At 42.4% G+C, this 26071-nt stretch overlaps 1 protein-coding gene across 1 annotated transcript in view; it reads left to right on the top strand.

Annotated features, from left to right (window-relative positions):
* Positions 1–25809, top strand: part of LOC142015137 (solute carrier family 9 member C1-like) — a 191552-nt gene extending 165743 nt beyond the window's left edge. The window contains exons 22-25 of the mRNA XM_074998556.1: positions 12233–12403; positions 15290–15427; positions 25376–25561; positions 25804–25809. Coding sequence (XP_074854657.1) covers positions 12233–12403; positions 15290–15427; positions 25376–25561; positions 25804–25809 — 501 coding nt within the window. The remainder of the gene's footprint in view (positions 1–12232; positions 12404–15289; positions 15428–25375; positions 25562–25803) is intronic.
* Positions 25810–26071: the final 262 nt, after the last annotated feature.

Below are 26071 nucleotides of genomic sequence, written 5' to 3'. Positions count from 1 at the left end.
GCACCCTCCTTACACAGTATTTTTTCTAGTAAGATTACACTTACACCACATTCAAAATTCATCCCTAAAATAACATCCCTCTGTCACATGAATCAATCAATTCACATGCCTGTCTTCTGTCCTAGGGAGGCTATAATACATATCCTAAATGTTGGGCTAACTCTGGCCTGCCACCTCAATATGACAGAGGTCTTCAGGAAATTCCCTAGACTCTTCCTCTCTGTGGCAGAAATATCCAAGGTCTCAGCAATATACATCAAAAGACTCTGTAAGCTGGTCTTGAATTGCATCAGACAGTGCTATGAAATTTGTAATATGGCTCCTCTAGACACAAGCTGTATACATTCCACAAGATCAAGTCCTGCATCAGTTGCCTTCTTCAAGGATGGCCATGCCTCAAAGATCCGTAGAGTGGCAACATGGGCATCAATCTACCCTTTTGCAGAGCACATGCAATCACTAGAGACTCTGACTCCAGTGCCATCTTTGACCCAGTATTGTCATTTGTAACTGATCTGACCTATGTCAGCTTTGTTGGAGTACCCACAGCGACACCACTCAAAGAAGAAGTTACTAACCTTGTGTAGTTAAAATGGTTCTTTGAGATGTGTCCCCCTTTGGTTGCTCTGCATCCCATCCTCCTCCTCCTCCCCCCTACTTTAGAGTCCTCACTATGAGTCTGCTGTATAGAAGAAAGTGAGGATGGTTAGTTCACATGCGCAGGCTAGCCTTATGACTCAGAATGAGGGGAGAGAGTGCCTGTGTGGGCCCAATGAATACTACTACCAAAATTCTCCAATCAGCAGCGCAGAGACAGACAACCTACAGTGGAGCATCCAGATGAACAGGCATCTTGAAGAACTGTTATTGTTACACAAGATGAGTAACTTCTTTTCTTCCACTCTTATCCAAGCTAACTGCCAGCATCAATGTGTATCTTCAATAATTATTAAACTAATAAAATACGTATATGAAATTCTAGTAAGCTATAATATTCAAACTAAAATAGTTCTTTAAACTGCAGCCTGCAAAATCAACTAATTGTTGCAAAGTATTATCTAATATTGTCTAAAACTTAGTGAAGAATTAAATGACTAAAAATAATCATGTTCCTCTTTTGAAATAACTCTTTTTGCAGTAGATGTTCACTATATCTGTGTCTACACAAGCTCCCTCCTTTTGGAAGGGGCATGTTAATGAGGGAGTTCAAAAGATGCTAAAGAGGCGCTGCCATGTATATGCATAGTGGTGGCTGCGACGGTTTGAATGTGCCGCTTTTCGAGTTGTAGGAGTAGCAGCTGGAGTGCTTTTAATTTTTTTATCTAACACATTAGAAACTTTGTAGTAGAAAATTTCATGTTTATTTTAAAATGGCATCTTCAGCATCACTACATCTGTGATTAATATACAAACCTTCATGCACTGTGAATTTAAGTTCTGACCCTTGGCAACTTTCTAAGAGTCTGTATTGTGTACATTAACTCTCTGTTACTACTTCTGGAGGGTCTCACTTCTGGCAGTAAACTTCAGGTTTAAGAGTTGGTATTTGAAAGTGCTTTCAAATCTGTATGCATACTCAGATTTTACTTTAGAAGTTGTCTAGGAGAAAATTTGTATTAATTAAATAAAGGGAAGATTGTCATAAGGAAATATGGTCATGCTGTGTGTTTCCTAAACAATGGGATTGAGTGAGTGAAACCAAGTGTCTGTGATTTAAATTACCATCAAGTTTAAACAGGCATGGGGAGAAGCTAGATTGAGATTGTTTGTTTGTTCCCCCCCCCACCTCATTTTAGTATTTCTAAATTTCTTAATATAAAATCAACAGTTGATGGAAAACCCAGTCAAATTAAGACACACTTTTTTTAAGAAGGATTTCCGATATTTAAAAATAAATTTTAAGATGCATTTAGCAATTTGAGGCTATGTCTACACTAGGTATAGCACGTCAACCACAAATACACCATTTTAGTTGATTCTAGCTACACAATTGCCATAGTTACCTGCTCTGGACTTACTTGGCTGTCCATACTGAGCAAGGTCAGTGGGAAAGTTTCTCCCTTCAACTTCTCTTACTGCTCGGAGTTAGCAAGGAGTACAGGCATTGCCTGCGGCCCCTGAGAGGTCAATTTTGCACTTACCCACTAGATGTACAAAATTGAACCCCAGGAGATCGACCCTGAGTGAGTCAATCTTCTAGGCTAGTGTAGCATAGCCTGAGTCAAAGTGATGGTGATCATGAAACTGCCATAGTGCAGCAACACTTTTTCATGTGTTGTCATATTTGTGAGTAATCATAACTAAACAATGACATTTTGCACTTTGGAAATGAATTTATGAATAGTCTTTGAAAGTCATTAGGATGTGTGCAGAAATGTCCCATCCCTTCTCATGTGCAAATTTATGTTAAAAATAAATACCTATACCTGAAATGAGCAGATCTTTATTTTATAAGAGCAACAAATACTTTCTAACTGGTTTTATATTTTTTTCTCTTGAGACTCTTAATCTCATTTTTGCTGTACATCTTCACAGGATTATTTTACATTGCTACCCCCAATAGTCATAATTTCTTGGCTTTACCGCTAATGCTGGTAATTTTGTCTCCCACTCTATACAGCTTTCAGATAAAAAGGATACAATAGCTTTTGTTCACTTTAGTAGAGAAAATAAAATAGCAGTAAAATACTGAAATTGCGATCAGACTTTCATCATCTACATTTTCTTTCAGCTTGGTGAAGTCATTTTTCTCAGTTTTTCTAAATTCTAATAACAAAGGGGGGTTATGATTAATTTTCAGACAGAGTAACCTTTTTCCAAGTGTATCCAACTCAATAAATGAACAAGCTACTTAGAGTAATTAATGTCATCCTGTGTTCAAATTGCTTGAGCTAATAAGGCTAATTGGCATGAGCAAGCATTAACTGTGATTAGTCATATGCATCTAATGTCATCAGCAGTGCATATAATTTCCTACATAGAGGGAATTTCGCATTTGTTTAAAATCATTTGTCTGCTGTCTGCGTTGGTGTTCTTTCCTATATTAGTCTATAAAAGAGATTCGTCTAATCATCTACTGTACATAAAAGTCCATCTTTTTCAAACGTGAAATGCTAGATGTCAGGGAATAGCATACTACCTGCTTTATTCTTAAGTACATGTATTTAGATTTAATAATAAATGTGAGCTTCCAGTATATAGTATTCATTATACTCTCTTTATGCCAGTTCCCTATTCTACAGAATGTAGATTGCTTACAACAAAATCTTGAACTGATGGAATTAATCAACAGTATGTATTTCATGATAAAGTGGGTGGACCAAAAAATTCAGCTTTGTAGGAATTTGTTTGGTATTTCTTTTTGAAATCCATGAAGTACTTGTCAGAAGGGCATGCATTCCAAACTTTACCTGATATGCATTATTAGTAAACTTTTTTGCAAGTGGTAAAATATTTATTTTAGAATAGAATCAAAAGTCAGAAAATAAATATGCAAAAATGGTGACTCAATTACCTTTTAATTTGACAGATTGTGTAAAATAATTTTTCACAAGAATAAAAAATTTGTGAGTAAAATATAACAGCACAAAGGAAGAAAGTAACTAGTGAAAAATATTGAGATAATGTGTTGAAAAATAAACCTTTTGAGAGAGAGAATTCCATATATTCTTATACGTAATGAGGTCTGCACAGGAAAATCCCTATACTCACATAGGGCTCCCTGAATTATGGGTCTGCACATGGGTGCTGAGGACTGCCTTAGCAGATCTGATCAGGACCCAAAATATGGAATCAACACAGAGACTGCACAAATTATAAATAGTTACCTATACAGAAATGAAGTCACAAAAATAAGTTTCTTCTTCAAATGCTTGCTCATATCTGCTTAAATAGGGTGTGCAAGTGCCATAAGCATGACTATTGGGAAGTTTTACCCTAGCTCCTACCTGTGGGGTTGACTGTGGAGCCCCCTGGAGTAGAGCCGGTGCTGAGCCCTGTGTATGACACAGACAACCCAAATGCCCCTCAGTTCCTTTTCACTTCCTTTGTAGGCTGTGAGTTCTGTGGCTGAGTACTTGTTGCTACACCATGTCTCCCTAGCCCTTTATTGTGTAAATAGTTGTAAGTAGTTCTCTAACTAACTAAAGAACAATAGACTGCTTAGTGATAGGTAGTCAGCAGGTGGAGAAGGGTCTCCCTTTTCACACTGGTTTCCCTTCAGGGACTGGGTCATGAAAAAAAACCCGGGCTTCAAACCGCGTAGCTCCTGCTTGAAGGCTATGCTGATGAGCATCCCCCACAACTCCTGACTTCATTGTCTTTGGGGAAGCTCCTCAGGATGGTAAGTGCTGGATTTGCAAGGCTTTTAAGCCCCAGACTCTCAAGGAGTGTGACTTTCCTCTCCTTCAGCTTCTCATGGAGTTGGCTCTTCAACCTCCATAGCAGATGACTTTGTTGGCTTCTGTGCCCAGTGTTGTCTTTGACCCCATGCCCGGTGCCAAAGAAATACTCTTCCTGGCACTAGCAGTCTCTGAAAACTCTGGCATGGCACTGCTCTCTCTCTTTGGCATGGGCCTCAAAGTCTTCCAACTCAGCACCAGTTGCATCAGCCCCATCACCTTCAACACAGCACCAAAAAGCTCCAGGGACCATGACTCTGATGCCTCAGCATCCTATGCATCGAGCATGATTCTCCTTGACTCACCTAGAAGAGAACTAGTGCCAGCTGGTCCTTTGTCCACACTGGACAGGTACCAGGCAGCAAGGGGACTTATCAAAATGATGCACTCTATGGTGCAGACTGAAGCCTCTGTCCTTCAGCATGTCTCCAGGGGCAAGCTTGCCTTACTGAATCTGCCCATCCCAGCACAAGTGTCTGGCAGCACTGCTCAGAGTCCTGGCTTGGGCATTCATGGCATCATCGGTCTGACTTATGGTACCAGTTGCAGCATGGATCTCCATCCCCCTCCACACACAGCCACTTCCACTCAAGGGTCTCCCTGGTTGGTGGCTCTGGATCTTCACCATGATCTGCCCACTGCACTGATGCTTGGCACTGTGTCACTTTGGGACAGCGTCCTTCCTGACACCACTCCAGCTCGGACTTTTCCACCTGTTGCCCCAGTCCCAGTGGTCAGCAGTCTCAGCCCTGTTCCTTGGAACATGTGGGTGCTCCTCAGCACCATTCCCAATCAGCATGCGGGTCCTGCTGTCCATGCTGGTTCTGCTTGATTTGCAGGTTTCCTTTCTGGTCCCACTTGGCACACAGGTCACGTTAGGTACATCAGTTCTACTCTTGGCACCTGGATCATTCAATGCCCATCTCCTGCAGCACGCCAGTCCCTGTTTAGACACTGGTCTTGCTCGATGCATCAGTCCTGCTCCTGGCACTGGTCTCGCTTGGCGCACCAAGTCCACTCATCTCATTCCCAGCATTGATTTAGTTCTTGACACCAGTCCCACTCTCCATGCCAGTCTTGCTGTCCATCAATCCTGCTCTCCTTACCAGTCTCATTGGCATTCATGGTCCTGGCTTAGCACAGCTTGCCACCCTCCTTCTACGGCTCTTGCTCAGCACCACCGTAGAATTCCCATTCAGTCTCTCTTGCCTCCTTCTGAGAAGCCTTGGTCCTCTCCAACCATTCGACCCTAGCAGACCCCTGCCTGCACAGGGTTGCAGAAGCTCCTTAACGGCCTCTCCCCAATGGTAGTTTTGGACTCCTTGGGCATGCCATCTGGCACTATGCTTCCTCCTCATCAACCCTTGGCCACACCCCCCGGCACCTCAGGCTACGGTTAGACACCCACCATTGGACCCTCAACCTACCACTCCTCCTGAGGAACCTCCTTGCACCTCATTGATTGAACAGTCTGGGGACGGAACAGAGATGGCACCTCCATTGGCCTTCTCCAGCTCCTGTCCAGATGAGGTAGTGGTGGGCACCTCATTCTCAGGTCCTCTCCCTATGGAATACTGAACTCTTTAGGACCTCCTCCACTAGGGAGCTACCAGTCTCAGCCTTTCTGTGGTTGAGGGTGCTGAGTCGGATGATCCCACCGTGGACATCCTCACTTTGGAGGGTCCTTTATATGCAGCCCTCCTATACAATAAAACCCTATTCTGGCCTCTGCCACCACCATCTTGTAAACTCCTTCCTCCATCACACCCACTGCTCTGGTCATTGAATATAAATACTTTATATTGAAGTATGAGTACTTCTACACCTCTGTCAAGAAGTATGAGTACCTGTACACTCACCCTCCCCTTGCTCCCTGGTGTTGGAGTTAGTTAATAAAAAGGCGCAACAGGGACAACAGGCTCCAGACTCCCAAATTTAAGGATGACAAGCACCTAGATTTGTTTGGCAGAAAGATTTATTCTTCAGGGAGCCTGTTGCTCAGGGTGGCTAACCAAATGATCATCATGAGCCACTATAATTATGACTTCTGGACCTCCCTCCTTAAATGTATGGACTTGCTTCCTGAGACTTGCAGAAGGGGTTCCGTGCCATCCTGCAGGAGGGTAAAGCAACATCCTGCACCTGCCTCCAAGCTTCCCTGTACTGAGGGATGCTGCTTTTAGCGTCATTGCTTTGGGCATCACCATGTAGTGTGTAGCCTAGTTACAGGACTCAAGTCTCCCACTCCACCATATTATCCAGGACCTCTCCCTTGACAGAACCAGGCTATTTGTGTAGCAGACCACTTCCGCCTCCATAGCCTTAAGGACTCCTGAAATGCCCTGAAGTCCTTGGGCATGCACGCATCATCTATGCAATGGAAGCCTTTTAAGCTGCAGTCCCCATTAAGACCCTTCCGTCCCTGTGGGCATCCTGACTTTTATTGCCAATGTCCCCACTATTCCTACTGGAAGCTTTTCCATTTGCAGTCTGGAGCCAACCAGTGTCATTTCAAGCCCTACCCTGAGGCTAAGCATTCATGTGATGGTACACCCGAGACCAGGATTTCATTGCCACCAGATTCTTCCCTTCCATTCCTCAACAAGCTTTCCTCATTTCTTCTGGCCTAGTCAGCCAGTATGTCCAACTGATGGGTCCTCCAATTGGTCACATTGGGCTATGCCATTCACTTCTGTTCTCCCCTGCCTTCTTGTCCCCTTTGCCCCCCATCCCTCGTCAGGGTCCCCTCTCATGAGCAGCTCCTCCTCCAGGCAGTTTGATCGCTTCTGCACCTGGGGGTGATGTATGAAGTCCGCTCTCAATATTGGGGATTGGATTCTACTCCTGTTATTTCCTAGTCCCAAAGGCAAAAGGAGGCTTTTGGCCTATCCTGGACCTCAGAGAACTCATCAAGTTTGTTTCCCACAAGTTCCATATGGCTTCCCTAGGTACCACCTTTCCCTCCCTGGATCCAGGGGACTGGTACACCACTCTCGATTTAAAGGATGCATATTTCCATGTTGTGATCCAGCCTTCCTATCAGCACTACTTCCTCTTTACTGTGAGCCTCCTGCACCTCCAATTTACAGCCCTCCCCTCTGGGCTTTCCGCAGCCCCAAGAGTGTGTATGGCTGTGGTGGGGGCGTTCAACACAACAGCACGCAGGTTTACCCCTACCTGGAACATTGGCTCTGGGGGCGGGGGTGCATCTTTTCCTGAATCACATGCTGTATCTGAACATGTTACAACCTTGCTAAGGTTGCCCTACCACCTGTTATGGTGAATCACCTAACTTGAATAGATATGAGCAAGCACTCGAAGAAGAATGAACAGTTACTTACCTTTGTAAATGTTGTTCTTCAAGATGTGTTGCTCATATCTATTTACTACATGACTTCCTGCACCATTGTTGGAGAAGCTGGTAAGAAGGAACTCAGGGGTGGTTGAGTTGGCAGGGTCATATATAGGGCTCTGGACCAGTACCAATCCAGGGGGCTCCATGGTTAACCTGACATGTAGCAGCTAGAGTAAAACTTTCCAAGAGTCATGCACGCAGTGCACACGCACCTAACTGGAATAGATAGAGCAACGCATCTTGAAGAACAACAGTTATAATAGTAAGTAACCATTTTTTACATCCCAGAAGGTGAAGATTTGAGTACCAGTGTCAAAACTTAATGTGTAGCAATGAAGATATTTATATAATGGAGTCAGAGAGAAAAGTAAAACTTTAAAAGATCAGGCAAATGAGGAGTTTAAGAGTAATTTTGATAGAGAAGGCATTTACAATAAGGCAGCCGAGAAATACCAGTGCATTCATCAGTGTTTTCAACATACCAGACTCTATTCTGTCTTTGATCTCTTTCAGTTTTATTAATCTTGAGTCTTATGTAAAACAATAATAGGTAAAACATTTTCAGGCAAATTTACATTTTAAGTTGATGTTTAACTAACATATGTTATTTCAGTCAGGGAACACTGTGGAGAAATAAGCACAGTGTTTTTGACCTATGTTGGTTCTCTATGCGGCTATGCACTTTCCCAGTCAGTGACTCCACCAACAGCACAGTTTGGGGCAGTGGAAACATCTAAAAAGCAGTGCATTTTGGAGCACTCTTGTGTCTGCTCTGAGGATCCAAGCATTAAGAGAATGTATACACTGCAATTAGGCACCCGCAAGTGGCCCATGCCAGCTGACTGAGGCTCATGGGGCTTTTGTTACCAGGATATTTAATTGTGGTGGAGATACTGTAGCTCAAGGATCAGCTCAGTTTGCCATTTTGGAGATTTCATTGCAATATAATCCTTAATTAATCTTTAACTTTAAAGACTCCGGGATACTCCTGGAATGTTGGCATCGCTAGTTGCAGCCCAAGTTCTGGGACCCTCCCATTTTGCTGTGTTGTAGAATCTGAGCTTCAGCCCAAGCCTGCACATGTATGCTGCAGCTAAATAGCATTGCAGGTCTAACCCTGTGAGCCTGAGTCAGCTAGCATGGGTCAGCTGTGGGTTTTTAACTGCATGGTAGACGGGCTTATAGAAAGGGAAGCAGTATGCCAAATACCTCCATTCTTTTCAGCTGCAATTGTGGCTGGACAAAGAACCTTGTTTAAGTTGCTTGACCCAGGTTTTTCTGAATGATTAGTGCCTTAGTGTTTCATAACTTTTTTAAAAATTTTAATTAATTTTTCATGATTTTTTTTCAGTTAATTACAATTTTGGAGTCTCTTGTGTTCCCCTTATTATAGAATCATAGAACGCTAGGGCTGGAAGGGACCTCAGGAGGTCATCGAGTCCAGCTTCCTGCTTCAGGCAGGATCAACCCCAACTAAATTATCCCAGCCAGGACTTTGTCAACCTGGAATTTAAAAATCTCTAGGGATGGAGATTCCACCACCTTTCTAGGCAATGCAGTCCAATGCTTCACCACCCTCCTGGTGAAGTAGTTTTTCCTAATATCCAACCTGCTCCTCTCCTCCTGTAACTTCAGACCATTACTCCTTTTTCTACAGTCTGTCACCACAGAGAACCATTTCTCTCCATCCTCTTTAGAGTTCCCCTTCAGGAAGCTGAAGGCTGCTATTAAATCACTCCTCAGTCTTCTCTTCTGCAAACTAAACAAGCCCAAATCTCTCAGCCTCCCCTCATAGGTATGACTGTTCACACATCAAATACCATTATTTTGAGTTTAGGGGGTGCTACAGCCTATATTCTTACTCCAACAACCCAAGCGGGATTAATGCAAAGTTTGAATGTAAGCGTTTGGATTCATGGTAGTGTGGAAACAGCTTCCATTTAAACTGGTTTTATTGGCTTCAAGGAGTCTCACATGTATTCCACAAAGCCCCACAGTTGTGTGTTCTGTCCGGTTGCATCTCCGAAGCTCTCTAGCTGCACAGATAACAGGAAGCCCACGCGTTTGAATTTGAATGGTGTCAGGAATGTGAATTCTTTCTTTTGTAAGCAGGATCCACCCCACCCCCACGCTCCTGTCCACTGAAGCAAAGATTTCGGGGGCTGGCTGTCAATGGGGGGAATCTCCCCTCCCCATAGAAAAGATTTTGGGGGTTGCAGTGTGGGAAGATGACATCACATACCCACAACGACTTGCAGGGCATTTTTTTTCCCATACTGCACGAGTTTAAAAAAAAAAAAAAAACCACCCAGAATGCTGTGGAACTGAGAAACTGTGGGATAGGTTCCCACAGTGCACTGCTGCAATAGTCGATCTTTGGCAATTTAGTGTGGCAGCACTAACTCAAATTTGGGGGGAATTCGTGGAGCGATGAGGATACCCAAATGCAAACATATAAAACCCAGTTTTACAAATTCAAATTTCATAAATTTGACTTTATCTCATGGTGTAGACATAGCCCACAAGTGGGAATGTGCAGAGGCAGCTTGAAAAAGGAATAAAGATTATTTACCAGTAACTGGAGTTCTGCAAGGTGGACTTTGCACATCCACACTCTCCCACTCACTTTCCTTTTTTCCTTAAAAGTCTACTAACAACAACTTTGTGGGGGCAGTGGAAAGAACTGTGGAGTTCTGTAAACTCTCTCTTTTTATTACCTTCAGTCTCTGAGCATTTGGAGGCTTGGGGGGACAGGAGCTGAATGCTCCAATGGACATAGCTCTCTAGACAATACCGCTGAAAATTATAGTTTAAAAAAAAAAAACTCTCAATTCTGAGAATTTGAAGCACAATACAACTAAGCAGCCCTTCCAGATCATACTTCTCTTGATTTTTGGACCAATGTAGGTGTTTGTTAGTCATATTCACTTATGGTTGGCTTTCAGTAATGGTGAATGCCTGTTATGAATATTTGATATCTGGCCCAATGCTGTAACTAGCTAATTTTGCGCCAGAGGCAGGACTATAAAAATTGTACCCCTTCATATAGTTGTGGTAATTATTTCATAGAAAAAGGGAAAATACATTTAATAAAACACACTGCTTACGCTGGCTGGGAAGGACTGTGTCTGGTTCCCCTGGGCTTGCTGGTGCATGGGGAGGGGCTGTGTTTGGTGGGCCCCCATCTCTTCTGCCTCACCGGGGCCTATGCCCCATCAGCCACTCAACGCAGGCTGTGGCAGGACCACGCAGGAAGCGGTGGAGGGTGGGTGGGGTGGGAGTGCTGACAGCGCTGGATGCAGCTCCAAGATAGCACTATGAGAGGTGGTGCAGTGTGTAGGTACAAGCAGGTGTGTGAAAGTGCTGATGGTGCTGTGTATAATCTGTGTATTTGTAAAGGCAGGTTGTGTATGATGGTGCTGTGCCTATGGGCAGTGTATGTAGATGCAGGTGGTATAGTGTGTCAGGAGAGTGTGTGGCAACAGTGAAGTGTGTACAGGCAGGGTGTAAATTAATGGTGGTTCTGTACCGGGGGGGGGGGGGGTGTATAAGTGATGGTGATCCTGTTTGTTTTTTTTTGGAGGGGGGGGTACAGGGTGTGTGCAGGTGGAGCACTCTAGAGGAGCAGGGTATATGGAAGTGGGGCAGGGTGTCTGGAAGTGGGATGATGTGCAGGGGCAGGGTGTGCTGGTGGCACTGCTTGTGTTCGAACAGATGTATGTAGTGGTGTTGTGTACAGGGGCTGTGTGTGTGTGTGTGTGTAAGTGCTGGTGGAGTCGTATGTGGGGACAGGGTACCCTTGCAGGGAGCGGGTACAGGGTCCTGGTTGCGGGGTTCTCCGCACCCTGGGCTGCTGCCACTGTCAGGTCAGCTCCAGCAGGTGGCCACAGGTGGGAGCTGAGCAATGCGGGGCCAGCTGGGGGTTGAGCTCGTGGTGCTGGGCAAGTGCTCAGAGCCAGGCAGATAGGACACCTGCCTATGTCACCTTCTGGTGGGTTTTTCCCTCCCCCTTCTCTTTGTTGTTGCTGATATGTGGCTGGCTGCCTATTAATCACCCTCTGGCCGGCATGCAGCAATTAACAGCATGAGGCTCAGTAGCAGCAGCCTGCTCCCTCTCTGGGCCAGTAATGGGCAGCGGAATGCAGTGCAGCTCCCAGGTTGCTAGCCAGGACTCCAGCTGTGGCTGCTCTGAGCTGGTGGCAGGGGAGGAGAAGGCAGGTCTGCACAGAAGATGCTAATGAGTGGTGCAGGGGGGAGCTTTTGGCGGTGGTGGGAGGAGGTGGAATCAGGTGTCAAGAATTCCTTGGGATCCCCAAATGGCACCTTGCGCCCTCCCAGCTATGCACCCAAACCAAATGCCTCACTCACCTTGCCCTTGTTACAGCACTGGTCTGGCCCATCCCCCTTCCTTTTGTTTCACTGTGTGTTTTCATTTTGAGCTATGTGTTTTACTAACCTATTTTTAATTATGTTACAGCTTTATGGGTCCAGTCCTAGCTATGGAATTGATAAAGATGTATATGAACAGAGATATCCTACAAGGGTGCCATATACTGACTACCTGGTCAGTGGAGCAATAATAGGAGAGTTGAACTCCCTGACTAAGCAAGAAATGGAGTATACTGTAACCTGTGAAACTGCTGTTCAGGTCAGTAAACACAACTTTAATCTTTATCTATTGGAATGTTCTTCTATCTAAATCAGAATTTTTTACATTGCTATTTATAATAAAATTATTTCAACCAAAATAGCATTGGCTATTGACTCCCAAGAGGGAAGATTTTGGCCCTGACTTTAAGTATTAAACACCAAACTGTTCTAACCCGATTGCTTAAAATTAGTCTCTTAAACAAAAGTGGCCCAATTTTCAATAGTGCTGTGCCAGTGATGCTGAAAAGGCATCTCTTGAAGACTTGCTAAGGTACACAGGAGAGGAAGTCTCTCCTCTAATGCAGGTGTGGAAAATTAGGTAATCTTATAGGCTTTGTCTACACAACAGCCCTATTTCGAAAGAAGATATCTCAAAATAACACAACCAAACAAAATGCATGTTGAAACAGCAGTTAGCTATTTTGAAATAGCATTTCCAGTCCACAGCACTATTTCAAAATACTACCACTGGAGCCCATTATGGCCTATTTTGAAATTGCATCATTCCTCAGGGAATGAGGTTTACTGCATTAGAAATAATGCACCCATTATTTTGAATTCATTTTGAAATAGCACATTTGTAATTTAGAAAATGCCAAAGTTATTTCAAAATAACTGCTGTTATTTTGAGATACCTTGGCTGGGTAGACATAGTCCATAGTGTCAAGCCACGTTAATTCCTCAAAATGAAATTTCTCTTTTCTGTCTCATTTCTTAAAAAACAACCTAGGTAATTCTATTTAATATATTCAGAGAAGATTAAAATTAAATGATTAAGCATTCATCATTTTTTACATACGTTAACTCCGCTTTATTTTTCAAATAACACAACCTTTTACACATTGAGATACAGACATGTAACATCTTGCAGTACTGTGAACCAAGTTGCATATGGCAGTGTAATTTATATGATTATTCAAGTAATGTATACAATTATTAAACCATTCTTAAATCATTGTACAAATTAAGTACATGCTGTGATTCTGAAAATTGCTGGCATGGATAGGTCAAAGTTAGGGGCAAGTTTCAGGAAGGGCCCTGCAAAATCTTATCCACAGAATGGTTTCTGTGGAGGACAACATAATTTCCATGAGAGTGTATCAGCCTTTGTCTGGTAATATATTGGCATTGCTTATTTTGTATTCCTTCCTATATGAGGAAAGTCACAGTAGTCAACACAGTTTGTGACTATCCCCAAATGGACATCAGGTAAAAAAAAAAAAAAAAAAGTATCAATTTGTACTGGAAGTAGTATTCATTGTAGGCAAAAATGAATCCATGTTGTGTGTGCAGATACTAGTGGTATATTTAAAGCATGCCTTTTCGAGATATATTGATGATAGGAAGTTCACTTTTGAGATAAGCGGTAGGGTAGAGTATGTTGTTATGATTTCCTAATTCCTATATTATCTGCTGACTGAAGCTGTGTCTACACTTGCATTCCTCTTTGGAAAGAGGCATGCAAATTAAGAAAAGTGAAAATATTCTCCTTTCGAGATAAAAAGTAGTGTAGATGGGGCTCTTTCGAAAATAAACCCCATCTTCAAAAAACCCTTCGTCCCAAAACAAAATAGGAAGAAGGGTTCTTTCGCAGGTGAGGTTTACTTTTGAAAGAGCCCTGTCTACACCGCTTTTTCTGTTTGAAAGGAGAATATGCAAATGAGGCACCAGATATGTAAATCAGTGCTGTATTTGCATGTTTAGTTTCCTTCATTTGTATGCCTCTTTCAAAAGAGGAATGCAAGTGTAGACACAGCTTGGCTGTATCTACACATGACATTTTCTCCAAAAATGACATGCTAATAAATGGCCTGAAATATGCTAATGAGGCGTGGATGTAAATTCCTGGCACCTCATTAGCATAAGGTCACATGATTTGGAGTGGGGAAGATGCTCTTCTGGACTCCACAACAGTGTGTAGAAGCGTGGACCCCGGGGGGCGTCTTCCGGAAGGAAGTCCTGTTTCCGGAGGCCCCTTTTTCCCTTTTGGAGAAAGTGGCATATGTAGGAATGGCCCTTGAGTGAATAAGTCAACATAGTAATATATCTTAGCAGTGCCTCCATCTGTTCCATTTTCTGATCTGAAAAATTATGCAAGAGAAAGAGGCTATTGCAGTTGTGGTTGCTCAAGTGAAAGAGAGAAGCTTCAGCAGCTGTAAAGCCTATGAGATAGTCTTGTTATTCTTGATAAGACAGGTGAATGCCTTCCCATAAGTCTTCCACTATCAGAATGGCTATATACTTGAAATTATCAGCCATGAAAAGGGAATCTGAGTCTCATCTGATCATTGTTGTAGAAGTTCTTAGCTTCCCCTTCTAGCCACTAAGGTACAATGGTTCTAGGCACTGTACAAGCACTAGCTGGCGCTTTAAATTTTGCAAACCCTAACATTAAATCTTTTTAATCTAAGTGATCAAAAACTTTTGTGACCTCATCTATTGGTAACTGCAATAAAAATGGCGTGGTGTCACTTTTTTGCTGAAATTTCATGTTGTCCATTAAAGTAAACCAAAAACTGTCTTAGAGTTAATATCTATAATGAGACCTCTCTTTGTTTATTATTATTATGAATTTATAAAGCACCATTGTTGTAATTACATTTATATGATAATGAAAAGCATTGTTTTCCTTCAAATGGATTGCATTATCTTTAATATACATGATTATGTTAATATAATTATGCATATTATTATTCATTAATTTTATAGAACTGTTGGTATACTAGATGCTTTAAAGACAGGTACAAATCTCTAGGAACTGGACTTCAAAAGTGCAGTTTGAAAAATTAATTTTACTAACTAAAATATTTGTGTTCAAATATTTAAAAAGTGGAGGGGAAGAGATGTTGTTGTGCTAATTAATTGTATTGCCGTTGTATTTCAGACATGTTTTATTTCTATGGATGACTTGTTTGAAGCTTTTGATAAGTTTTTGGAATGCCCATCTTTGGAATATAAAATATGGCTAAAACTTGCACTCGATATCACTATCAAAACTTTCAAGGAAAATCTTGCTTATCAGGTAAATAATCCACTGTTGCTGCAGTAATGCCATATATTCATTTGGAGTCTGATACTGCTGCATAGGGCACTCTGCAGAAAGGATGTTCTGCATTTCAGCATCCCTCCAATTTTGCACAGAAAGGGAGTTCAGCCACCATAGTTATTCCTTGCCACTAGATCTGGGGTTCCATACTAGGAATGAGCAGGCATGACATTTGAGGGTTTAGCTGAGGTATCTGAGGTGAAATCCTACCAGCTGCTCAGAGCATAAGAGAATTTTATCTGTACTCACCAGGGGAAACCCTTCCCAACTACTGCCTACTTGACAACACATCTCCAGGATCTAGAAGCCCCACGCTTTCCCAATATAGGCTAGCAATTTACACATCCCATTTTGTGACACTCAAGTGCCTAGTATTAATATGCTGGAAACCCACAATATCTGGGGAAGTTGTGCATCCCAATTCAGTTTTCATCTCAGTTTACAATAAAATGAAACTGATATTTAGCAGAAATTGAGATAGAAGTTCAAATGAAAGGAAGCATAATGGTTTGAAAATAAAAGATAGTGGGTTAAAGAAAAAACACCAAATGCAATCTAATAGTGTATATTTATTAACAAGAAAACTGGGGAAACTCCAAAGGACATGGACATCTACCAGCATAGTTCCAGTCTTTAAATAGTTAAATGAGATGATCTGAGGAACTATAGACTAGTTAGTCTGATATCAACCATGTGTACAAATAATGGAATGCTTAATTTGGGATTATATCAGCCAAGAATTAGTAAATTGTAAAAATACAATTAAGGCCAATCAGCATAGTTTCATGGAAGGTTGCTTCCTGGCAGCATAGTTGCTGACTCTGTAGGTGCTCTGAGATTGGAACACCCATGGGAAAAAAAAGTTGGGTGCTCAGCATCCACTGGTGAGCCCCAGTGAGCAAAACTACCCCTTTCTCCCCCAGTGCCTCCAGCTAGCTGTGATCAGCTATTCAGCAGTGTCCAGGAGGCTTGTCATGGATTTCCCATCATTGACCATTTTTTAGGCAATATTAAATGTTTTCCAAAAGAAATGTCACATTATTTTGGGGAAATTCTGTGGCCTGTGTTTCACGGGAAGTCTGATGGGTTGATTATGACGTCCCTTCTGGCCTTTATATGTCTGAAGCTCTGATTTAGTATAATATGGTTTGCATTAACATGGTACACATTAGATGAATTGAAAAGTAGCTTACTGCCAGATCTCAGTTGCAAATGGGGAGTTGGGTTCCATTGAAGGATCAGTTCTTGGTTGAATTTGATTTAATGTGTAACCTTCTTGATAGGGATAATAATATAAACCTCTTGCTGGTTAAGTTTGTGGGTGAACACAAAGATTGGTTGAGTGATAAAAGGAGAGGTTTCTGTTACAAAAATGATCTGTATCACCTGGTTAACTAGGCCCACTCCAGCCAAATACATTTTAATACAGTCAACTATAAGGTAACACGTCTGGGAGCCAACAACACAGATAATATTCCTATAGAACAGGACACTGTCTTGGGAAGCAGTGACTCATCCTAAGAAAGTAGGACATTGGCTAGTTAGGTGCCTCAACACAAATGCAAGAAATCTGGGGAACAAACCAGAAAAATTGGAAGTCCTAGCACAGTGAGGCTATGTCTACACTGGAGAGTTTTGTAGACAAAGCTGGGGTTTGTTGACAAACTCACGGAACAGCTATACACAAAATTTACTTTGTTGACAAAAAACGTTGGCAGAAGAGCTGTGTAGACGCTGAGGGGGACCTTTTGTTGACAGAGTGGATCAAAAGATAGATATGCTTTTATGTGTAGATGCAATCTGTCAACAGAAGTTTCGTTGGAACATCTCTTTCGACAGCAACTTTTGTAGACAGATTCTTCTAGTGTAGACATATCATAATTAATTTAGGCTGTGATTGAAGTAACAGAGACTTGGTGGGGTAAAGGCAATGACTGGAACACTGTCATGAATGAGTATAAACTGTTCATAAAGGACAGGCAGGGGAGAAAAGGTGAAGAAGTTACGCTGTATGCAGGAAAGCATGACTGTTCAGTAATACGAGGAAAAAGCCTGTTGAGACTCCTTGGGTTAAAAATGGGATAAAAGCAACAATGTCATAATGGGAATCTGCTGTAGACAGTGTCTGGTCAGCTAAGAGAAGTTTCTAGATCAGAGGCCTTGGGTCTCAAGGGGGACTTCAATCACCCTGACATCCTCTGGGAGAGCAATACAGCTGTGCACAGACAATCCAGGAAGTTTTTGGATAGTGGAGAGGACAACTTCCTAGTGAAAGTGCTGGAGAAACCAGCTAGGAGTCAAGTTCCTCTTGACCTGCTGCTCACAAACAGGGAAGAATTGGCAGCAGTAGAAGTAGGGGCAACCTGGGCAGCAGTGACCATGAGATGGCTGAGCCCAGGATCCTGACGAAAGAAAGAAAGAAAGGAGAGCAGCATAATATGCACCCTGGACTTTAGAAAAACAGACTTTGATGCCCTCCAAGAGCTGATCAGCAGGATCCGCTGTGAGGCTAATATGAGGAGGAAAGTATTTAACAAGAGCCAGCTGTATTTTAAAGAAATTGTATTGAAGGTGCAGGAACAAATCATCCCAGTCTGCAGAAACAATAGCAAATATAGCAGGAGACAAGCCTGGCTTATCAGAGAAGTTTTTGGTGAGCTTAAACATAAAAAGGAAGTTTACAAGAACTGGAGACTTGACAGATGACTAGGGAGGAACATAAAAACATAGCTCTTGCATACTGGGTGTAATCACCAAGGCCAAAATGCAACTGGAGTTGCAGCTAGCAAGGGATGTGAAAGATTATAAGAAGAGCTTCTGCAGAAACTAATTGTTTACAAACCATTTAATTTCAGAAAGGGGAACTACACAATAATGAAGACATTAGTTAAACAGAAATTAAAAAGTACAGTGCCAAAAGTATAATCCCTGCAAGATGCATGGAAAATTTTCGAAGACACCATAATGGAAGCCTAATTTAAATGTACACCCAAAATTAAAAACACAGTAACAGTACCAAAAAGTGCCACCATGGGTTAACAGCCAGGCAAAAGAAACAGTAAGAGATTTTAAAAAAGCATAATTTAAAAAGTGAAAGTTAAATCCGAGTGAGGAAAATAGAAAAGAGCAAAAACACTGTCAAGCTTAGTATAAAACCGTAATAAGAAAAGCCAAAAAGGAGATTGAAGAACATCTAGCCAACAACTCAAAAAGTAATAGCTGAAAGTTTTTTTTGTTTTTTGTTAGTACATCAAAAACACAAAGCCTGCTAAACAACCAGTGGGGCCACTGGATTATTGAGATGCTGAGGGAGCACTAAAAGACAATAAGGCCATTACAGAGAAACTAAATGAATTCTTTATTTTGGTCTTCATGGCTGAGAATGTTAGGGAGATCCCCCAACCTGAGCCATTCTTTTTAGGTGGCAAATCAGAGAAATTGTCACAGATAGAGGCTTTGAAACAATTTGGTAAACTTAATAGTAATGAGTCACCAGGACCAGATGGCATTCACCTGAGTTTGGAAAGAATTCAAATGTTGAAGTTGCAGAACTATTAACTGTGGTTTGGAACTTATCCTTTAAATCAGCTTATGTACCTAATAACTAATGTGAGACCAATATTTAAAAAGTGCCTTAGAGATGATCCTGCAATTACAGACTGGTAAATCTAACATCAGAACCAGGCAAATTACTTGAAACTATTATAAAGAATAAAATTGTCAGACGCATAAATGAACGTAATTTGTTGGGGGAAGTCAACATCGTTTCTGTAAAGGGGAATCATACCTCACTAATCTACTAGAGTTCTTTGAGCGGGGGTCAATAAGCATGTGGACAAGGGAGATCCAGTGGATAGAGTGCACTCAGCTTTCCAGAAAGCTGTTGACAAGGTCCCTCTACAGGGGCTGTAAATTAAAGTAAGTTCATGGGATAAGAGGAAGGGTCCTCACATGGGTCGAAAACTGGTTAATAGGCAGGAAACAAAGGGTAGGAATAAATGGCAAACTTTCAGAATGGAGAAAGGTAACTAATTGTGTCCGCCATGGGTTCATACTGGGGACCAATTGTATTCAACCTATTTATAAATGATCTGGAGAAAGGAGTAAACAGTGTGGTGGCAACATTTTCTGATGCAAGTAAACTGCTCAAGAGAGTTAAGAATAAAACAGACTGTGAAGAGCTTCAAAAAGATCTCACAAAACTAAGTGGTTGCGCAACAAAATGGTAAATGAAATGTAATGTGGAAAAATGTAAAGTAATGCACATTGGAAAAAATCATCCCAACTATGGATACAAAATGGTAGGGACCAATTTAGCTATACCTATTCAAGAGAGAGCTCTTGAAGTCATTTTGAATAGTTCTCTGAAAACATCCACTCAATGTGCAGTAGCAGTCAAAAAAGCAAACAGAATATTAGGAATCATAAAAAAGGGACAGAGAATACGACAGAAAATAACTTATTGCCTCTGTATAAATCCATGATGTAGTCCCATCTTGAATACTGCGTACAGATGTGATTGCCTCATCTCAAAATAGATATATTGGCATTGGAAAGGGTTCAGAAAACAGCGACAAAAATTATTAGGATCTTGGAAGGGGTGTCATATGAAAAGAGATTAAAAAGACTGTGACTTTTGATCTTAGAAAAAAGGAGACTAAGGGGTAATATGATAAAGATCAATGAAATCACAATTGGTGTGGAAAAACTAATAAGAATGGCTATGTCTACACTTACTAAAAACTGTGAAATGGCCATATTAATGGCCAAATCGAAGAATACTAATGAGGTGATGAAATGCATATCCAGCGCCTCCTTAGCATGCTGCCAGCCACAGCACTTCGAAAATGCTGCAGTCCGCCCCCGTGCGGCTTGTCTACACCAGGATCCTTTTTGAAAGGACCTGGTGTAGATGAACCACATGGGAGTGAACTGCAGCACTTTTGAAGCGCTGCGGCCAGCAGCATGCTAATTAGGTGCTGAATATGCATTTCAGCGCCTGATTAGTATTCTTCAGTTTGGCCATTAGCATGACCATTTTGAAGCTTTTAGTAAGTGTAGACACAGCCAAAAAATTATTTATTTGTTCCCATAATGTAGGAACTAGGGGTCACCAAATGAAATTAATGCATAGCAGGTTTAAAACTAACAAAAGGAAGCTTTTCTTCACGCAGCACATGGTAGGTCTGTAGATGTTGTGAAGACCAGGACTTTAACAGAGTTCAAAAAAAGAACTAGATAAATTTATGGAGGTTAGGTCCATCATTGGCTGTTAGCCAGGTTGGGTAGGAATGGTGTCTTTAGCCTCTGTTTGTCAGAGTGGAAATGGATGACAAAAGCCGGATCACATGATGATTACCTGTTCTGTTCCTCTCCTCCGAGGCATCTGACATTGCCCACTGTCAGAAGACAGGATACTGGGCTTGCTGGACCTTTGGTCTCATCCAGTATGGCCATTCTTATGTACAGATATGTTAGCAACAAGAAGGTGGTCAGAGAAGGTGTGGGGCCCTTACAGAATGGGGAAAGCATAGTGAGAGATAAAGTAGAAAAATCTGAAGTACTCAGTGATTTTGGACCCTTGGTCTTCACAGATAAGGTCAGCTCCCAGACTGCTGCACTGAGTAACATAGTATGGGAAAGAGGTGAGAAGTCCTTAGTAGGCAAAGAACAGGCTAAGGACTATTTAGAAAGCTTGGCAAGCGCAAGTGTTTAGGGCCGCATCTAATGCATCCAAGCTTGCTCATAGAGTTGGCTGATGTAATTGTACAGCCATGGCCATTCTCTTCAGAAAATTTGTGGTGACTGGGGAGATCTCGGATAATTGGAAAAAAATCAAATTTAGTGCCTATCCTTGAAAAAGGGCAGGAAGAGTATCTGGGAGTATCTGGAGAATTAAAGACCAGTCAGCCTCTCCTCAGGCCATAGAAAAATCATGGAGCAAGTCATAAAGAATTCATTTTGAAACACTTGGTGGAGAGGAAGGTGATCAGGAGCAGTCAGTGTGGATTCACCAGAACAAATCATGCCTGACCAACCTGATTGCCTTCTATTCTGATATAACTGGCTCTGTGGATATGGGGAAAGTGATGGACATGATATACCTTGACTTTATCAAAGCTTTTGATATGATCTCCCACACTATTCTTTAAAGCACATAGAAGTATGACTTGAATGAATGGACTATAAGGTGGATAGAAAGCTCACTAGATTGTTGGGCTCAATGGGTAATGATCAACGGATTTATGTCTATTGGTAGCCAGTATCAAGCACAGTGCTCAAGGAGTTGGTTCTGGGGCCAGTTTAGTTCAACATCTTCATTAATGATCTGGATGATGGGATGTATTGTGCTCTCAACAAATGCATGGATGACAGTAAGCTGCAGGGGACAAGAAGATACTCTCGAGGGTAAGGATAGGTTCCAGAGTGACCTAGACAAATTTGAGAATTGGGACAAAAGAAATATGATGAGGTTCAAGAGAGAAGAATTCCATGCATTGCTACAGGCTGGGAACTAAGCAGCAATTCTACAGAAAAGAACCTGGGGATTACAGTAAGATAAAAATCTGGTTATGAGTCAACAGTGTACTCTTGTTGGCAAAAAAGCTAGGGACATATTGGGCTGTATTATTGGGAAAATTGCCAGCTGAATGAGCAAAGTGATTGTTCCCTTCTATTTGGCACTGGTGAGACCCCATCTGGAGTACTCTCAAGCTTTGGGCAACCACTACAGAAAAGATGTGGAAAAATTTGAGTCCAGTGGAAGGCAACAAAAATTTATTAGGAGGCTAGGACACGTGACTTATGAGGAGAGATTGAGGGGACTAGTCTTATTTAGTCTTCAGAAGAGAAGAATGAGGGAGGATTTGATAGCAAACTTCAGCTACCTGAACTGGGGTTCCAAGGAGGAAGGAGCCAGACTATGCACAATGGTGGCAGATGACAGGAGAAGGTGCGGTTGTCTCTAGTTGCTGTGTGGAGGTCTAGGTTGGAGAGCACCTGTTTTACGCTTAGCCACTGTTTCCAATGGTACATAAAGTGGTTCTCAAGATCTGCAGAGACAAGGTGGACATTATACTTGTAGCCCAAGTTTGGGCCCACCAGCACTGGTATCCCTTGCTGTTGGAGCTCTCCATTTAGCAATGCTTTCCACTGTCTCTCCTAGTCAACGTGATTGTGCAAGACCATGGTCACCTGCATCCCACAGACCTGCAGCACCCCCCACCTCAAAGCCTGAGTTCTCCATAGCTAAACCCACAGAGCTTGCCTGCTCAGAGCATGTCAAGGAAGTGCTTCTTGGTAGCTACAAGCTAGCAATGAGAGCGATGTACCAGGCGACGTGGAAGAGGCTTTCCTGCTGGTACACTCCATGCCACAGTGACTTGATCCAGGCATCCATTCCAGATAACCTGGAGTAGCTCATCCACTTAAAACAGCAAGGGCTTGCAGTCTCACCACTAAAGGTCCACTGTACACTGGTGTCAGCATTCTACTGATGGGTCAATGGTGAGCAATATAGCATTCCTGTTGGCAGTCACCTCTTCCTAACCTGTTTCAAAGCTGAGAGCCCTCTCATTTGAGCCTCCTTACACCATCTTTCGTAGCATATCCTCTGTGAGTAAAGCCTGCATACTTCAACATATCCCCAGTAAGCGAAGCCTATGTACTCTAGATGTCATATGGGCACTCACATTCTATGTCAGGGTTTCCCAACCTATGGGTTGGGACCCAAACATGGGTCGTAATCACATTTCAAAAGGATTGCCAGCTGGGCTGGGTGGCTCCACAGGTGGCTGTTAAGAAGCCATTCACACTCCTGAAGTGGTTCTCAACTTCTTAATTGGATTAACAGCTATTAAGTAGTGAAGCCAATCAATTCAATTGAGAACCATTTCAGCTGCAGGGCAGAGAACTGAATACCTGAGGAGCAGTGCCCAGCTCAAGTGAGGTGGGGGCCGGAGTCTGAGGTTGGGAGGGAGGGCAGAGCTGATCAGCTCCCTGGTTTCGAGCCTGTGCAGGAGATGGGGTCCCCGCAGACCCCAGCAGGGTTTCCGCAGGCCGACTTGAAGCTGCAGGAGTAAGGGGTCCCCATGTGGCCGGCTCTGCTGGCCAGGACTCTGCCCCAGTAGGCTTCCAGCCATGAGGGGGGTCTCCCCACCCCTCTCCCCTGGCCGGGGTTCCCCGGCTGGCTCTGCCGGCTGTTGGCTCTGCCCCAGCCAGCTTCCACCTGCAGAGATGGGGGTTCCCCCTTATTCTGGTTGGGGTTTCTGCGGCTAGCGCTGCTGGATGGAGTTCCACACCCCAGCCAACTTCCAGCTGTGGGGTCCCTGTGCCTCCCCTAACTCCCTCCAGCCCCTGCATGTGACTCACCTAGCCTCCTCCAGCCCCGAGTGTGACTCCCCTAGCCTCCTCTAGCCCCTGAGTGTGGGGTTTAAGCTTGGGGGGGGGCAGTTTGGGGCTGAGTGTCTTTCCGCCACCACAACTCTGATGAACCATAATAAATATAGTGTTGTTATTTTATTAGTACATTTCCCCTTTTCCTATGACATCACTTACAAATATATAAACATGAGAGGCACAATTATATATTCTTGCCTCAGGTGCAAAATTAGCTAGTTATGGCTTTCCCTCTCCCCTCCCATGAATTATTGAAGTGCCTTGGGTCACCAAGTCTTCCTGAATCATCAAAATGTGTCCCCATCTGGAAAAGGTTGGGAACTGCTGGCTGTTCTATGTGGATCACACAAAACCATTTAAAAGGGCCACGCAACTGTTTATGGTAGTTGCAAAAAGAATAAAAGAGCTCCCAGTTTCCACACAAACCATTTCCTCCTGGATCACTGCTTGCATGCAAATGTGCTATTCCTTTGCCAAGGTTACCCCCACTTAATATCACAGCCCTTTCTATAAGGGCCCAGGCTTCGTCAGCTGCATTCTGGGCTCAGGGGCCTCTGCTGGTGATCTGCCGGGTGGCAACCTGGGCCTCTCTTCAAACATTCACCTCAGACTACACCATAGTTCATCAGGGAAGAGAGGATGCAACTTTTGGAAAGAACAGTGTTAGAGTCCGTATTTCCAGACTCCAACCCCACCACTTAGGTAAAGCGTGGGAGTCACTGGAATTGATATGAACAAACACACACAGAAAAAAAAAACCCCCTGCTTACTAACCTTGTAACTGCTGTTCTTCGAGATGTGTTGCTCATATCTACGCCATACTCACCTGCCTTTCCCAGTAAGTAGCCTGCAAAAAGGAACTTACTTAGGGAGGGTGAAGCCATCAGAGTCATGTATAGTGCCCCAAGCATGTGCCATTCCAGAGGGCTCCACTGCTGTTCTGTGTGCATGTTTGCGATAACCCTGGTCTCACTGTATCTGCTAAGGCTAGTACTGATGACCAGGTAGAAATTAGGCACCTAAATACCTTTGAGGTTCTGTGCTTGATAGCCTGTAGCAAGGTTGGCTAGAATCAATTTTTTAGCTCCAAATTATGTTGCCTTCCAGATCCTCTTTGCAAATTTCAGATGTGATGGAAAATGTAAAAGTTTAAAAATGAAAGAGAGGAAAAATATTTTACTTATTTGATTTTCATGTTATGAAATAAGTAAAAGCCAGAACCTGATCACATGCACTGTTCAATAGGCAGATACTGTACATATTTTTGGACAAATCAAGTGTTTAAAAATGTATAGGGCTTCGCAAAGCAAAAAAGCAGTCCTGTAGCATTTAAAAGACTAACAGTATTATTTATTAGGTGATGAACTTTCATGGAACAGAGCTACTTCTTCAGAAGTGGAAAATCCCGATATTTTGCTGTTTTGTTTTGTGAAGATATAGACTAACACAGCAACCTCCAAGTATATAAGGCTTATTGCTAAGTTTTTATTTATGGAAAAATACATATTATCTGGTTTTTAATTGCAGGATTGGTCATACAAGATGTGTACAAAGTTTCCTAATGTTTATGTGATGGATGTACCAACCCACAGCAAATGTGATATTTATGATGGAACCATGGATGATGTTGTTCTTGTATATGGAAGTGTACAAGATTGTCAACAACTACAGCCTTATTTTGCACCCTGCATTTTACCTAAAACTTGCCATCAGGTAAGAAAACCTGATGTTATAACAAATCTACAAAATGGAAAAAATATTTCCTTGTTGAGGGGTGACAATACCCATGGAAATCTCTCTTCCTCCTCTATAAAATATTTATTGGAGCACCAAAAGTAACAGGAGCGTTATAAGAGACTTACAAAATAATGAGAGGTCCTCCTACTTTCAAGTTTAGGACATAATGTAAAGCATAAATATTTAATCAGGATTCATTTTGAATGTTTTATTGTTAGAATTGAGCTTCCATTTAGGTTAGTTCAATCTTTGTTTGGAAACCAACTCTTTTATAGGAGCAGTTTACAATGAAAACTATTTCAAATTAATCTAGCAAATCAAAACACATAACTCAGGAAATTAATCCCCATGATACAATGAAAACAATGAGGAATCCTGTGGCACCTTAAAAATAACAACTTTATTTGGGCATAAGCCTTCATGGGATGGATCCCACTCCATCAGATGCTCCAGCCCATGAAAGATTATGCCCAAATAAATGTGTTA

Source organism: Carettochelys insculpta, chromosome 6, assembly GCF_033958435.1.
Source record: "Carettochelys insculpta isolate YL-2023 chromosome 6, ASM3395843v1, whole genome shotgun sequence".
NCBI classification, from domain to species: Eukaryota; Metazoa; Chordata; order Testudines; family Carettochelyidae; genus Carettochelys; species Carettochelys insculpta.
This window is presented reverse-complemented; position numbering and strand designations above follow the sequence as displayed.